Source organism: Epinephelus lanceolatus, chromosome 10 (genome assembly GCF_041903045.1).
Source record: "Epinephelus lanceolatus isolate andai-2023 chromosome 10, ASM4190304v1, whole genome shotgun sequence".
Classification (NCBI taxonomy): Eukaryota; Metazoa; Chordata; class Actinopteri; order Perciformes; family Serranidae; genus Epinephelus; species Epinephelus lanceolatus.
Window position 1 is genome coordinate 26006569 of NC_135743.1, and position 17397 is coordinate 26023965.

At 41.0% G+C, this 17397-nt stretch overlaps 1 protein-coding gene across 2 annotated transcripts in view; it reads left to right on the forward strand.

The window, feature by feature from the left end:
- deptor (DEP domain containing MTOR-interacting protein) overlaps positions 1–16763 on the forward strand; it is a 42618-nt gene extending 25855 nt beyond the window's left edge. For both annotated transcript variants that reach the window (XM_033640554.2, XM_033640555.2), the window contains exons 8-10: positions 2319–2389; positions 3526–3630; positions 12256–16763. In XM_033640554.2, coding sequence (XP_033496445.1) covers positions 2319–2389; positions 3526–3630; positions 12256–12378 — 299 coding nt within the window. In that variant the 3' untranslated portion in view covers positions 12379–16763. The remainder of the gene's footprint in view (positions 1–2318; positions 2390–3525; positions 3631–12255) is intronic.
- Positions 16764–17397: the final 634 nt, after the last annotated feature.

The window sequence follows — 17397 nt, forward strand, 5'->3', positions numbered from 1 at the left end:
TAACATTCTTGTAAGTATAGAAATACAAAAACTCACAACAGGCTACACAAAAAATTACTCTATCCACCTCCTGCCATTTATTTCATTGCAAACTATAAACTGGCTTCACTTTATTTCAGTGGACTTGAAATGACTTCGTGTTAACTGCAGAGGAAGATCGATATGTGCTGCTGGTAACGAGTGCATATCATTTAGTGGAGTTTTGAATGAAGTGATGCTTTTGAGCTGTGTGTGTTTGAGTGTGTGTGTGTGTTTTCTGCTTTGTGTGTCTCTACTACTGTGAGGTTTTCCTTTGATGTGTCAAATCCAAACAGGGAGTCCTTGACAGAGTCTCTTTATAGCACCAGAGCCCCCCTCGACATGAGTACTCACAGACGCTGTACACAATGAACAGGAAAAGGAAGGCACACACACACACACAAGAACCAACACACACACACACACACCCCTCCACACAGAAATCCCCTCAGCCTCACATTAACCTTGGTAATTGTGCACATCACACAATGCGAAGATAAGGACTTCAAACATATAGAACATCCACATTAGATGGTACAGAAGTGGTGGTATGCATATATTGAGCCCGACAGAAAATAACGAAGATGGCCTCTGATATGAAATGACAGATGATCATGTATTAATGAAATAAGTTGTCCTCAGATCAGATCAGGATTTCCACAGAGAGATTATGGATATGTCCAGATCAAGAGGATAAAAAGGTCCCTCTCATTTTACTTCCTGTGTCTTATCAGATTAGAATGAAGTACCACACAGACCACAAGAGATTCGTCAAGAACACATACTGTTGTGCTCTCATGTTTGTGTGGAAGGAGTTAATGCAATTTAAGTTGTTTTGGCACTTTTAGCAGTTTGACCCAGCATACTTTTGCCCACGTTTTCTCAATTTATAGGCGTTGTTTTCTGAGTTTAAAACTATACGAAACAGCTGTGTTTAAGGTAAAATGCATACCCACCTTTTGTTTCAGATTCATAAAGAAGTGTGCACAGTTGGTTCTGGTTTCTAAATCTCAATCTTTGCTTATTAGCAAGGGCGTAGGTTTTGTTTCTGTCAGGACACATGAAATAGGGGGGTTGGTGGTCCTCTGCAAGAAAATGTAGAGCATTAAACACTTAATTTCCAGCATTCTTGTGAATTTTTATGCACTAATTTGTGCCTTTTCTGCATCAAAGTATGCCGTTAATGTCTTTAATTTTGCTACTATAAAAGTCTTCTGCCACTGTGTTATTGGGGGTGGGGGGACAAATTAACATGTTCTAAACATTGAGGGGAAAGTGCGTCTCCCCTGAAATCTTCCCTTTTGCTCATTTGACAAACAGTTGCCCTAAAAGTAGAGATAAGATAAAGATAATTGGTGAAATCACACCTACAGTGAAGCCTCATCCATTCATTCATCCAAAGTGTTCCTGTAAACCATAATCATCAGTGACATCTCAGTGATTAATCCTCAGAAAAGTGTTCAGTAGTTATTAAGTCAATACACTCAAACACGTTAAGGATTAATAATGAACAAAACAATATTGAAAAAGACAAACACAAGCTAGCTGACTGGGTGCCAAGAATTATGATTTTTAGTAGATAACTACAAGTTTATTAATTGGCATATTATTAGTTGTGTGTGTGTGTGTCTGTGTGTCTGTGTACGACAGAAACCCATGCTCACAGTGACAGTGGCTTAAAAACATCAAAATATCTAATGCAATTCCATTTCTTGCCTCATCTGTCATTTCCATTTCACATGAAACCACATGCTTTGGTCTGAAGTATGTGAGATGTGTGCAATCCTCAGCACACATTCCTCTTTAATATGTTTATGTGTGGTAATTGTTGTATGCTTGGTACAGTGTGTGTGTGTATTTTGTCTGTCTGGCTCCTGGTTGCTGACCAATTAGCTACATCCTACCAGGTCTCTGTTTTATCACATTTTGAATCATTTCTACAAATACAGTGAATTTAAAATGAAATATTGAAAATCATTTTTTGAGACAAAGAAGTCCAGTAACAGCTGGAGTAGAGTCATGTTGAAGTGGGTAATGGTTAGGGGAAGTTGGAGGAGGGGGAAGGGGAGCTATACTGTTTCAGGAAGCAGTGAGCCTCCGGGTCCCGTTAGCATGTGACTGACATTAGAACTTTCTACACACTTTTTAACCAACAGTATTATGTCTGTGTATTTTCAGCTTGTGTGTGCATGTTCATGCCTGTTTGCATATATTTGCTCATGTATATGGTTGTACCTGATTATCAAGGTAGCAAGTAACATTGTGTGTGTGTGTGTGTGTGTGTGTGTTTCTCTCAACAGTTCTGAAAAGACAAGTGAGTCCAGAGGAGCTGCAGACACCAGGAGGACCTTTTATAAAGAAGACATTCACTGTAGGGGACACACACAAACGCGCGCGCGCACGCGCGCGCACACACACACACACACACACACACACACACACACACACACACACACACAACCACAACTGAGCTCTGACAAAGATTACTTCAGCGTGGATGTTTTCACACATAGTCAGTCACACATCCCCTCTCACAGACACACACTTGTAGACACATGAGGCAGGGCACTAAAGTCCTGTGCACAAGCAGGATCTCTGGCACATGCACACACACACACACACACACACACACACACACACACACATGCAACACACACATTTCACTCTATAGTTTGTCTCAGATAAATGCGATCACCTATGTTGGTGAATATGTGAGTGTGTGTTGGTGCATGTGTACGTGTGTAAGAACTGAAAATTTTAATTTTGAATAAGATATTATGTGTGCAGTATTTTCTAGACATGGTTGCACAGTGTGGATGTTTGTTCTTGACTTTTTGGGGACAATATATGATGGAGAGAATCCATCCACAAAGGTCCACTTAGTGGCTAAAACTACAAATTTTGCAAAAACAGTACATCAGGGGATGATGTTTTTTTGTTGGTCAGCTTGGAAGTTAGCATCACTGTGGTTCCCTCGACAAAAAGCTTATGGGATTTTTCCACTGGAGTTTAGATTATTGCAGAAAATAAACTCTGTGGCACATAAACATTCATGATACTTACAATTTTTGTTAAGCAAGATAATCTTCTCAAATGCACACCTCTCTTAGGGTTTTTTTATGTGTAGATGCAATTGCCAGAAGTAAGAAGCTAACCTTAGGCTATAACATCACCACCACAACGAGTTAGTAAAGCTGTGTTCGGCGTGATGATGTGCTATAGTGTCTTTAAGCCTCTCATTAACAACCACTGTTTTTTAAGACACATAAAAGCTTCAGAATTCACAAGTGGGGTGTTTACTGGGGTATTTCATGTCGCAGAACAAAACGTGAATGTCTCTTCAGCTTGTGTTAATCACAAACCTTATTTCAGGCATCTAGCCAAAAACCCATTGACTTGGAGACGAGGGAACTGGGAGTGCTAAAATGCCTTTCGAGTTTTAGGACTCGTGTGCTATAAAAACAGTGAGATGACATCTTATCAACATGTGCTCTCGTTGTTCTTCAGATTGTCGGTGACGCTGTGGGCTGGGGGTTTGTGGTGCGAGGCAGCAAACCCTGTCACATCCAGGCTGTGGACCCTGGTGGACCTGCAGCTGCTGCTGGCATGAAGGTAAGAACAGGAGAGATGGATGTAGTCCTGAGAGCACTGTGAGCCCTCAGTGGGCCTCCTCCATCTCTACGTCCATGAGGTAAAGATGCAGAGAAAAGAAAATGAAACTTGTATCCCTTCATCTTCTGTGATTTTATCACTCTTCCAGACTGTGCACCCACAATGCAATATGAGCCCGTGTTGTTTACGTCTGAGAGATTGAAATCAAATTTAATGTTTGCCTTTGATATTTGAGGTAGTGTCCTCTGTGCTTCTTTGCTAAGTTGTGTACAGAAATGCAAAGTCCACTGATAGTTGTTGTTTGAACAGTGTTTCGAGTGTGTTAAGTATGCACTTATATAAATATACTGTTATATTTCAGTGCACACTGTGAGTGAAATGTTAGAAAACAATGAAAGACAGGAATAGGAGCGGAATAGAAAGTATGGAGACACATCCTGTGTTGCGGAGGATGGTCTGGACAGTAGCAGAAAGGAGCTGTAAAATCAGGAAGCGTGTTGAGAGAGGGAAAAAGTCACAGAGGGAAAACAGGGTAATGATGGCTCTGCTGCCACAGCTGGCATGAAGGTATGTAAGTAGAGTGGCAGCGAGGAATCCTGGGAATGCAGAGCATGGAGGAGAGAGCAAGGACTGAATGAAAAACTGTTGGAAAAAAGCAGCAGGAGCCAGAGAGACGAGCAGACAAACGCATAACTTGGAGAGTAGACATGAAGTTAATAAACTGTTGGTTGTCAGCATTTGAATATTGGACCAACCACTGCTAACGTCCAGTGAAGACTCGAAATTAAAAAGTGAGCATTCAGATGTTTCCTCAGGCTTTGAGTATCGTCTAAGTGTCCAAAATGTCAGCATTTCATTACAGAAACCCAAACGTGACAAACATAGAAACAGAATGAGGGTGAAACGGACATTGAACTTTTTGTTGTGGACATTTGACAACAGAAGTGGCGATTGTTGTTAGTTGTTATGGTGACAGCACACTTCATTGGGGCTGTAAAGTGTGTCACACTCAATAGTTTGAGAGCTTGTTCTCCTTTTGTCTGTCTTTTGTTGATGCTCATCATGTAGCCTAGACCTATCATTACATTCATAATCATCAACATCTGTGTGTCCTGGTGTGTTGCAGAGTCAACAGTCAAAACTCAAAGTATATCTTACCATTGTCTGACATTAGGGACATATGTGACGAAGCCAAACATGACAAAAGACTGTGATTCTCTTACCAAAAAAACAGGAAGCAATTAAATCCAACAATCCTCAGTTCCTCTCGAGCAAGAGACCCTTCTCACTTTTGTATGATTCCTCTGCTTGTCACTGCAAAACCTCACCTCAGTGAATTAGTGACTTCCAGCAAGTAGGTTTACATTGAGGAAAGTCAGTAAAGTTAGCACAGAAGTAACAAAAACTGCAATTCCTCTGATGGCCACTTGAGGCTGGCTCCAGAAGCCAGTCAGGCCCCTCTAGACACCCATGTTGGAATACCCAATTTTACAGCAGCAATGAACATGTTTACAGCCTGTTACAAAAAACAGTGATGGTCTCTGTAGCTAATTTCCTCCTTTGTGACGTCTGCACGGGGGTGAATTTTTTTTTTAACTCACCCATTTATGTTGTATTATGCCTTAAAGTGAGGCATAATTAAGGGCGGGCCACTTTGACTGACAGGCTGTCTGCTGATAGTGTCCTCAGCTCCACCCCTCGCTCCTCCACAGCTCTAACCTTTCCCCTAAATATGGTCAACTTTGCCTCCAAAAATCCAAGATGGCGACGGCTGAAATGCTGAACTTGAGGCTTTAATGAGTGAGGTTAAAAACGGTAACTACGTCCATTATTTTTACACAGTCTGTGTGCTACAGTGGTCAGAAGATGGCCACCACTCTGATCATCCTGCTGTGTTGATTTGAATGGGAATGTCTGTTATACTCATTTTGTTTCTGTGCTGACAACCCTTAAGAACAACAACAACAACAAAAAAAAGTGAGCTACAACCTTTTAACATATGGGAGATTGAAACAAATGTGCAGTTTTTTAGTTCAAACTGAAAAGCATTGCCGACTAATTAAAGTAAAGGATGTATACTCAAAGTGATGTGAGGGAGAAGACACTTGAGATGAAGAGTGAGGAGTGTGAGGGATGAGGAAGGAGGCAGAGGAAGTAATATCACTTCTGCTTTTTTTACTGTCAGCTGTCATATTTTATCACCATGGGAACACGTGTCATAGTTCACAGTCTGTTATATAAGTGTGTGTGTGTGTGTGTGTGTGTGTGTGTGTGTGATTAGCTCCATTGACCTGAGGATGGACTGATTGTGAAACCTACTGTGAGGATGTCATGTAACACTTCACTTCACTACTCCAAATTTTAAGTCATTTTAATTTTTGTGTTTTTGTTTTTTATTTATTCTGAGAGGCAGCATTATGTTTTATGTGCTGAGGGCAAAAAACCCAAAACAAAACCAGTTCATAAACGCCTGAGATTACATTCCTAGTATTCAGCAGTGTGTGCTACAGCATCGCCAGTATATCGCCAGGAGTTCATTGCACTCACTGCCATTCCTCGAATGTTACTCCTGTTCCACCTCACCTGAGTAGTTTTATTGACGTGTAATCAAGCACTAACACGGGGAATGCTGTGCTGTGAGGTGTTGGCACTGCGGTCCAGGCAGAAGGCCAAAGGAGAAACTTATACCCATTAGCTCGGGGGGGTAGGTAGTAAAAAGCATCATGAAGCTCTTCTCATTCCTCATCGTACACACATGCGCTGTCAAACACTCCGTATCTCTTCCTATCTTTTTCCACCTCATGCAGACACACACATCAACATCACCCTAGCCATAATGGATCTGAGCACTTACGTAACTGTCCGATACATCACTGTTAGAGCCTCTTCTAATGCACTTTTATAAAGCTGCAGGTAGAGCAGGATGTGTGTTTGTCTCACTTTGTGTCCATTTGTGCATCCTGTACCGTACTGCGTGTTTGCACACCATTATGTGTACTGAACAATATGTTCTCACATTATTTCTACCACATGGATGTAACCACCAGAGTTTTTCCATTTGAAAGACTTTTAACCCTAAAATTGAACATTTAAAGATGAAAAGATTTAGAGGTTAGGTGAGTCAGGCACTGGAGCAAGTTGTGATGTAAAAGTACTCTAATACCATGTGTACATTTTTTTATGTGACATTTAATCCCATATTTGAGCACATTGATTGCGCCAAAGACATACAATTATGAACAGTTACAACATGCATAAAAGATCTAATAGTCTGACTCCCTCTTAAAGGAAAAGTTTAACATTTTAGGAAATACTTTTCTGCTTGTTCTGCTTGCTAACACCCTGGACTCTTGTCACTAGTGCCTTTTGCACTGTCTGTTCAAGGCAAGAACACTTTAATGCCACCTTGCTGCTAGGTTTAAAAGGTACAGAGTTGTCTCACCTTTAAGCTGGCATCGGAGATAGTAACATCACCGAAACAATGTCTGTATGAAAGGGACAGCAGGCAGGACGAGATCCTGGGCGGCACGGTTGTGACGTTCTGGCGACATCTTATGCATGCAACAGAGGAAAAGCTCAGCCATCATTTAACAGAGACAGTAAATGATTGTCATTGCCTTGTCAGTGCCATTGTTATCGTTCAGAAAGTGCTGCTGTTGTTTGGATCTGTGTAAAAATGCAAAGGCAGCATAAAGTAGGGACTTCGTAGCGGCCCTATAGCGCGATCTCTGTATAAGAAGAGCTACCGTGAGGTTGCAAGACCACCAGATAACTCCAGGGAGTTCACATTGCACAGCTGGCTGACCAGTCCTGAGTTGCGGAGACTATCGTAATCTTTTGAGTGTTCATACCTGATGACGTGTGTTTCTGTCATCAGGAGTCTTGCCAACTGCGTTACGACCTATGTGTGCACACTACAAGATTTCTCCACCGAGCCCTCGCCAACAGAGCCCCAGATAACGCGGCAACGTCACCAAACTATGTTTTGTCACACGTGAACAAAATAGGATATTATGAGGTTCCCCAGCGCTAAACTCTGCTCGTCAGCATTGATGTCTCGTCAGCTCGTCAGCTTGGAGGTCTGCGGGTGGTTTGCGCCCTGCTCTACTGTGGATGCCGCCATTGTTGTTGTTGCTTGCCGGCTTGTCCTCCTCCCATTTCTTCCGTCCTCCTGCGTGCTGACGTGGGACGTATCCCGCCTCTCATTGGTTGATGTTCTTTGTCTGTCGTGTCAAACTGTAAGTTTTTTAGCATGCCAGATATCCAGTCCCAGTCGCAGACAAGGGGGAAACTTGCTCATAGGCTTGTTCACACATGAGGACTCGACCATCTGCCGCCTCACCTCCAACCCAAGGTGGCTTTCAAGATCCTCTGCGACGTCAAAATCGGGGTGAAAATTGTGTAATGGCTAGGCTTAACACTCCACAAAATCACAGCTTGTAGTTTTGACATATTTGAACTTTTACAACATATATCATTTGTTAATTAGTGAGCCAAAAAACAGGCTGTGCTAGTGTGTGGGACTTATTCATACACATGAATGTCCATTATTCTCAAGCCCTTGCCGAACAAGTTCACACAGTGCTGATTAAGCATATCACCACCAGGGGAAGCTCTGTATTTCACTGTATATCGGAGTTTTGGAGTCTGTGGCAACTTGAAGTGCAACAGGAAGTGATGCATTTTACGTCAACTTGCCGGAGCTAAAGGGGGAAGGGTGCTGCTTTTTGTTTTGTTTTGTTTTGTCAGTGCTTCATCTGTATGTGCAGGACTCTGATGTTTTCTTCTGATAACTGTGTATGTTCACAGTTGGAAAGAAATATTTCTTTAAAAAGGATTTGGGGAGAGACCATAGTGACGGAGCAAGAGTTTTCTAAGAAGCGTCCGAGAAGAGTTCCTGGAGTGGATATGTCAGATAAAAAAAGAAACTCTGTGCTCAGAGGAAGGATTAAAGTTAAAAAAAAAAAAGTTCAGGAGAGCGCTCCTGAGGGCGGAGGAGATGTAGCGAGCTCAGCTGCAAGCATTCGTTATTAGCACACATTGTAATTACTGTCACTGCCACACAGGGGAGACAATAGACCCACACTACGGCTTCAAGCCTCATTAGTCGACTCAACTAATTTTAGATTCCAGAGGTTTTAGAAATTTCTGCCAGATCACCTTTTGTTTGATATTCAGTTTAAGCCTGGTCATGATGTCTGATGAATTGCCCAAATTATTATTGATCGTGCTCTTGGGCGATTGGTTGGATTTCCGCTGTTCATTCATTCTTGGCAAGAAAGCGGATAAGCCACACCAGCCAGGGACCCTTACGGTGTGTGGTTTCAATTTAGTCAGTTAGTGTTTCTCTGGCGTTCTGATCCCTCGGGGGACGTACATGCAAGTATGGCCTCAGGTCATCTATCACCTGAGTATCTATATTCTCCACATGCAGCTGTTATTGCAATATGAATATCTCAGCGTGGCCTCCTCACACGTGTTGTTTATTCTCTCCCTACGTCTTCTCTTTATGCCAGTTTCTCTCTCTGTCCTCACTCTGTGTGAGAGTGACTTTAACCCTCTGAGTGCAAGGAGCCATTCAGTCCAGCTGGGCCCCAGCCAAGACTAACAAGCTCACAGGCTGAAAGGAGAGAAGCATCCATGGGAGAGAAAGATGGGGGAGGTGTCGGAGTTGGAGAGAGTTAAAGAGGTTGAAAGGAATGGTGGAACATAGAGAGACATGAATAGAAGTGGAGAAAAAGAGAGCGTGTCCAGAGGACTTTGACTTTGCAAGAAGTGGGATGTAGGCTAGAGAGGTTAAGATGTGATTACAGTGAGAGACTGAAATTCCTCTGTAGCACAGGATTAACAGTCTGACCTTTTTTTTTTTATTCTTTCCCTCTATCACTCTTAATCTCTTTCCCCTAATGCCCTCTGCCTACTCTGATCTGTCTTTGCCTGAAACATTTACAGAGACCGGAAAATCATCGAGTAGCAATTGCTGTAGGAAGAAACAAAAACAAAAATAGCCACCTTTATGTGCATGTTCTGTATGTAACACAGTTTATGTAAGGAACAGTCAGAGGATTTAAAGAGCTGCTCCTGGTAAACTGTTTCCTGAGTCAAAGGCTCATGAAACACATCTGTAAAAGTTTTTCTTCCATCGTCACTCAGCAGTCTACATCTGCACTTTGATTTATAGGCAATATAAATATCAGAATAATTATGTGCTTTTGTTCTCTGGGACACGCCTCAAACCTTTATTTGCATCTTGGAGAGCTTTTGGAAAACTTTTTGGAGCCAATAAATTGGGGGGTGTGCTTGCGTGTGTGTGCGCCTGCAATAGCTTGCCAAACCAAACCACGGCAGCAGCAGAAAAAGCATCATAATGTTGCAAAGGCAGCAGCCAGAAGGCAGTTCCGACAACAAACCTCGCCTCTATCAGAGCCACTGAGCTGGAGCAGAGCTTGAATAACGATAAGGGAGGCGGGATGCAGGCATGACATGGGAGTGATTTGAGCGTGGCTGGTGTCACTTATGTCAGGCAACACTGTCAGTGTTTACTAGTTTATCTTTACTGTTGGAGCTGAAGCATCGTCTGGTTGGTTAAATTGTTTGGCTTTGTTAGCTGCAGCACTGCGAGTAAAGGAATATTGCAGCAAAATATATGTCTTTAGAATGTCAAACGCTAGTCCTCTGTAAACTGAAAATGTGGTTCTGAAATATTGGAAGCTTGCTCTCTTGTAGAGGACAACAGCATGGCCGGATTAACCTGTTTGGGAGCCTCAGGGCAGAATGACCTTCAAGGTTAAAAATTCATGTTTTGTCATTCTGTAACACAGGGTTGCACAAACAAATGCAAGTTGTAGTCACTTAAACAGTACACAAGAAAACAAACAAAAACACTGTTTTGTGGTGGAGCACAGAGGATGAGTCTCACAGCCTGAGGAGAAAAAAGCTGCTCTGTAGTCTGGTGGTACGATACCGGATACTTGTGTATCGCTTGCCAGACGGCAGCAGGGCGAACAGGCTGTTGCTGGGGTGGATGTTGTTGAAATCGCCTTATGCAGAATGTAAGCAAAAATATGAAATAATAAAGTTCTGCTTGACATATAGTTTGACATTTTGGGAAATATGCTTATTTGCATTTTTGCAGAGAGTGAGAAGATTGATACTACTCTTATCTGTCCTTCGCCAGGCAGTGGAGACTGCTGTAAAATGTCAAATATCCTGACAGTAGTACATGAGACAGATAATTTGTTAAAAAAAAATCATCTTCTTCTGGCTCCTCCTAGTGCTCCTCATGGCACTTGGAAGAATCCAATGCGCTCAAATCAAGCTCAGTATCGTCAGTGCATGGCTTCAGGAAGAGCTTTGCAAACACAGTGACTGAGAAACAACCGCCAGCAGTGAAGGGACTGCCCATTCCTCTTTTGCTAATAACAGCATACATGGCATAGACAAGTAAACAGAAGAAGGTCAATGCTGAAAAGCAAGCTAAAGAGAGAGTGCCTTAGCCTGTATTTATTTTTAATCCTTTCAGGTCTTGTAGCTCTCTCCATCTCAGAGAAGCCGCTCCCATGTTTACTATCGTTTAATCTTGGACTTGGTTTTAACGTCAGTCGTCTTCTGTTTACTTGCCTTTGCCGTATATGCTTTTGTTGGCAGTGCAGCATTAGAGCACACTGCATTAGAGACTCCTCTTCGCTCCAATTGGTTGCTTTCGTTCAGGTGCAGTGAATTCTTGCAAATACCATGAGAAGCACTAGGAGGAGCCAGAGGAACCTGATTTTTTTTTTTTAATAGATTATCCATCTCATGTACTACTGTCAGGATATAGTGACAGTTTCAGCAAATATGACAAAAGTTATATTTTAGTCAGGAACACTTTAGTCAAAGAAAACTTTATTTCCATTTGCAATATTATATTTAATGGTATGACTCTGTTCTGGGGCCTCTCTACTTTTCTGAGGCCTACACAGAAAGCCTCTTCTACACGCCTACATGGAAAGCCTTAAGGCAGAGAGAGCACACCTTTCCGCCCTTATTGTGTAAATAAAGAAAGCCTGAGGTGGTGAGAGCAAACCTCCCTGCCCTTCCATGCGCCTACATGGAAAGCCTAAGGCAGGGAGAGCAGCATCAATGACAAACAGAAATGACAGAAAAGGGGATGCGGGTTGCAAAGCAGCTTGCAGAGGAAGCAGCAACATTTGGCAGGCCGGAGCAGTTTAAACAGGGCACTCTGAATGAGATTTGCCAATTGGTTGCATAGAAAGGAATCACGTGATCTATCAGTTGACTCCCCTCCATCAATCAGCTGCTCCATCAGTGGATTGGGCTTTTTTCGCAACAAGAAAGCTAATGACCTTATTTTCCAAAATGACAAACTATACCCTCAGTACACTGCCAAATACACTATTTCCACATCACACTATCATCCTCCCAAAGCTCAAAGGTGAAGAAATGATTTTATTCCCCAAAGACAGATTCTCAGTGGACCTGTAAGTCCATTACTTCTCTCTTACTAAATGCTTCTATCACTTTCACTTCCAACAAAGTTTGACTTTTGTTTGATTGGTGTGAAAGACGATAGCATTTGGACAAAGCATCAATCATCTCTCCTCTCTCTGTCCGTCTTTTCTTCAGGTGTGTCAGTTTGTGGTGTCGGTGAACGGACTGAACGTCCTCTCTCACGACTACCGGACCGTCAGCAACCTGATCCTCACTGGACCCAGGACAATCGTCATGGAAGTGATGGAGGAAGCCTGAGGAGAGCCGTGAGAGAATCCCTCATAGATGAGTAGTGCAGTAATAACGTGGGGACTAGAAGGTTTAGTACTTGACCTTAAAACCACAGCGACAGAGCAACGTGGACGACTTGAGCCGCAACTCTCTCTCTCTCTCTCTGTCCCAACATTGTTTGGACAAGGTGTATGACTGTGAGACGGAGTGTGTTTAAGAATGTGGGTATTCAAGTCAAGGAAAAGATTCAACCTGTAGAAGAAACACACAGGTTGATTTTTTTTTTCTTTGAATTTGGAGACGCACACGTAAAACAGGGAAAGTGCAAGAGCCGACACTTCTACAGATGTTAATCCGACTGCCCACAGAGACTCTCAAGTGTTGTTGAAGAGACCCCAGACTTTTTGTGTGGAATAGGATGACCCATGTTGGCTGCTTTTTGTTTGGATTTGGAGCGGTTTCATGAATCTGTGGCTGACTATGACCAAGTGTTTAAAGGACGAGAGACTGAGTTCTTCAGTAGAACCAGGAGATGAACCGGTAGAAGCTGAAAGTGTAACAATAAGAAGGACTATTTCATGCTGACACATTCAGTGACCTCTCCCCCAGTTATTTCCAACAATGGACCTGCGGCAACACTGCCCTCTGCTGGGAGGCAGAGACACACACACACACACACACACACACACACACACACACACACACACACACACACTCACACACACACACAGAGGAGCATTTCTTTTTCAACGACATAAATCACATGTCTTTGGTGTCGGGGTGTTTTTGTTTTTTCTTTGCTTGGGGAAACCATTGTGTTAAATAGAAAGAGACACTTTTCTACCCTTGTGTGCTAAAACAAATCGATGCCCAGGTAAATGTATGTGTAGCTGCTGGGAATTAGTTAGTTTACAAGATAAAAAGTGCAGTGATAAACAGTATGTGACATAAACAGGCACAATGTACATAGAAGAGTTACGAGGGAGTAAACGCACAAACAAACTGAAGAAGTCCTGCTTTAGAAAAACAGTGTTTATCAGGTGAAGCCTCATAATTGTGCAAATTAAAACAAGCTGCAACACTGAGAACATTGGAGACTTTAAAGATACTTGCTTTATAAAGGATTAATAACCCCTTATCTTTATTAGTATCCCTTAGTTTAGATTTTTTAAAGAAATACGTGATATGCAAACCAGAAACTTCCACAATGACATAATGTGTCATTATTTGTAAGAGGTTGTTTAAAAGAATAGAAACTTCAGGAGTAAATGATCTCTGTCTTACATACTGTTGAGATATTCTTAACTCTCAAATATTAGGAAAAATTAGAAAATATTTCTAAGAGGGATTGCATTTATTGTTTAAAAAATGAAAGGTTTGTTTCATAACAACGGCAATGCCAAATACATCCTAAACTGTAATGCCAACCAAATATAATTTGGGAACTTAAAAGATTTTCTTGCAGCAGACATCGGAGTCAGTTGACCTAAAATATAGAATATATGTCTATATATCCTTTGATGTTAGAAGAATTAAAGGGTGAAATGACTATATGAGCACTTGAACTATTAATCATTTGTTTTTTTAACTAACAAACGCACTTAGGTGACAAAAGCTTTGTTTATGTTTAATAATATTTCAATTTTTAACATGTATATGCTTATATACAAGATTTCATTGTTGATTTTTTTTTTATGCAATCTTTATCAATTACTCACCCTGTCTTATGTTGAATTTGGGATGGAAAGTGAATTAATTCAAGTCATATGGCTCCATGTTTAACAGCAATACCATATCAAAACACCTGTTTACAAACTCTCACACAACTCGTGCAGTATAATCCAAGACACTTTCAAATAATATGAAGGGTAGCATGCCTGTGCTGTTCATGCATGACTGGATAAATGATCCTTGGATTACACTGCGCGAGTTGTGCGAGAGTTTGATGTTTTGATATAGTTTTGCTGTTGTGAAACGTGGACCCCATAGACTTCAATTCATAAAAAATGTTTGCCTTTTTTGGATTTTTCATTCACTGTGGAGACATGCAAAAAAACCCAAAGTTTTCTTAAAGAATTAAGCATAACACGGGGGTGAGTAACTGATATACAACTGATCATTTGGGGGGTGAAGTATTCCTTTAAAAAGGGTTACCTGAGAGTTAACTGCACTAAAGCAGACCTGACATTTAGATAAATGTATCATTAGAGTCCAAAATAACATCACAAGAATTAACTGTATGTTTATAGACTGTGCCATCACGTGCTTAGACATACTAGCATGAGGAGATCACATTTAAAACTTTACGATAATAAAAAGAAAAGTATGGACAAGTGATGCACATGTTGCTCATACAGCATGTGTCTGTAATCAATGGCTGAGCGAGTAAACACTTGTTTGTTTTAGACAAAACAACACTGCCTGGTTCATAGAATATGTACTTAGTTTAGTCCTGAGGTGACATTATTACTAAATACAACCTTTTTTATTTAACATGAACATATATTCAGGAAATCTGTATTGACAAACTGTTGAATGAACACAGACTGTATGTCACGGTAAACTGCCTCCGAGTCTCAGAAGTGGACATCTCATTGTTTTTTCCCCTCAGTATGCTTCGATGTTGTAAGCAGTGAAATGCATGATTCCTGTAAATCTGTGCTTATGTAGCATTAGCGTCGAATCCAAAGTGCTTCTTCAGTTAATTGACATGTAGGACTGAGTTATCTGACAGATCATTTCAGATGTAAAGTAGATTTGGGCCTTCAAAACTCTTCATTTTTAACATGCTTTCTGAAGAACAAAACTAAAGTTCAGTTTATAAAATTATAGAATATTTGATGTTCTCTGGCTGATAAACATTCATGACATTTTGTCATAGTTGGATGCTGATCTCAAAACTGCTCGCTCATGTTGTTGGGTGATGTCATACAACACACTGTTTTCACATCATGTAAAGATCATGGATAGTTTTGGGTTTGCTGAGTTTGGAGGAGATGTAATAGGGACACAGAGGTGTCAATTTTTTTCTGTACTTTTTCATATTGGTTATTTCTTTCCACACACCATTCAGCAGGTAACATGACGAAAATCACTTCCTCTGCAGACATTAGTGAGTCATCAATCAAGAATTTACATTAGTTTTTAACAGCTGATATCTACACCCATCATGGGTTCAGTTTTATTTTATTTTTGAATTAAAGATACACTATGCAGGAAATGTCGGCTACTGTTTGCAAATATTATCCCCAGCAAAAGTAAATGTGAAAGCTAACAGACTGGCGTTTTACCTTGCCAGTTTTTCAATGCTGCATCTGTGATTTTTGTAGCTTCCTCTTGAATGCCTGCTGCTTACGGTCTGGCACCTGGTTTCTAGTCCTGACCTCACCTGTGTGCTGTGTACGGGAACATCCTGGACACAGCAAAATGAGAAGTAAATAAGAAAATAGAGACAAATGGCAGAGTCTTTGCAGATAAATACATCTCCACACATCTACTGGGTCATAAGTGATGATGAGGGATAAGAGGGATGACCTTTGCATGAGTCTATACATTGTTTTTTATTTATTTTTAAATGAAAATCCTGCATAGTGTACCTTTTAAAAAACTCACCTACACACAGTTTTAGACACAGTATTTGTTCTTCTAACTGTGTCTGGAAATGATGTGGTTGAACAGCTGTGATTCTTGAGGAGAGGGGAGATGTTGCTTGTTTGTCTGAAGGCAGTTTGGAAAGAGCACAAAGGTTGATTATGGTCAAAGTTGACTCTTGGTAACTGAAAATATGCAGAATTGTGAAATGTATGTATGAAAAAGTGTTGAAGGAGTTCTTTGGGGTCATGGGTTGGCTGAAACGGGTTCACTGACTGCTCGACAATAAGCCTGAAAGCGTTTGCCTTAAGACCTTATTTTGCTGCTAATCATAGTCGGTGGTCATCTAATCTCCTGTTCCGTTCCCCTAGATCTGTTTATCTCTGGCTGCGTATATTAAAAGTGCTCGTTGTATTAGGCGATCATGCGTCAGTTCTGTTGACAATCAGTGTTTCAAGGACACCACCTTCAAATAGCACAACAGCAGTTTTAAAAAGCAATGGTCAGACAGAATGTATTCTCCTCCATCCTCTACATTGTGCTGTTGATATTGTCAGTTTTATACTTAATCTTTGATGACTGGTTTACTCATCTAATTAAAGGGATTCTTTTACTTCACGTTCACCTCATAAGGCCGGGGTGAGGGGCCCAAATATTCTCAGTGTGTTTTATTTTCTGGGGTATCAGAGATTGAATGTCAGGTTTGACAACAGTATAAGCTCACACAGTACCACAGTCTGTTTATGACAAAGCAGCTAAAGCTCATTCTGATGTTCTCGTGTATTAAACAGTTGATTAAGTGTTTAATAAACAAAGTGATTCTACTCTGTGCTTATGCTTTCATCTCCAGGACAGCTGGAAGTCTTTGTTCTTGGTAATTGATGTGATTTAGGCTCAGATTTAGGCTTTTTGGGTCTGATTTAGTGCTTGTTCAGTCCCATGAGTGTGTTGACTGTGCATGTCTAAAAGTCACACAAAAGGAGGTATTTTGTTTAAATAATGATAAAAAACATATTTTTAATGGAAATATAACTACTGACTTTAAAAATGACAGTCTTTCTTTAAGTCTATCTAGTTGCTGTCTGCAATTCCATTGGTGTAAATTTTATTGTTTAGCAGAGGTGTGGACAGGAGTCTCAAATTTGATGACATTGGATTCGACTTGACAAAATCAAAAGACTTGCCACTCGACTTGGACTTTGACATCAGTAACTTGTGACTTCACTTGGACTTGGAACCCCCAAACCCAAAGTTTAAAAGGTGTATTAATGAAAAAGTGTGCAACAAATCAACTCCTCTCCCTTAATTTCCTGAATCGACTAATGGTAATGCTATTAATTCCCAACAAGCCAACACTTAATTTTCCAGATACGCTTTGTTTGAACCAATCTGACAACATCCAGTCAAGTTGCAGGAGAAAACCATGAAGAACTAACGTTATGTCACTGAGCACCA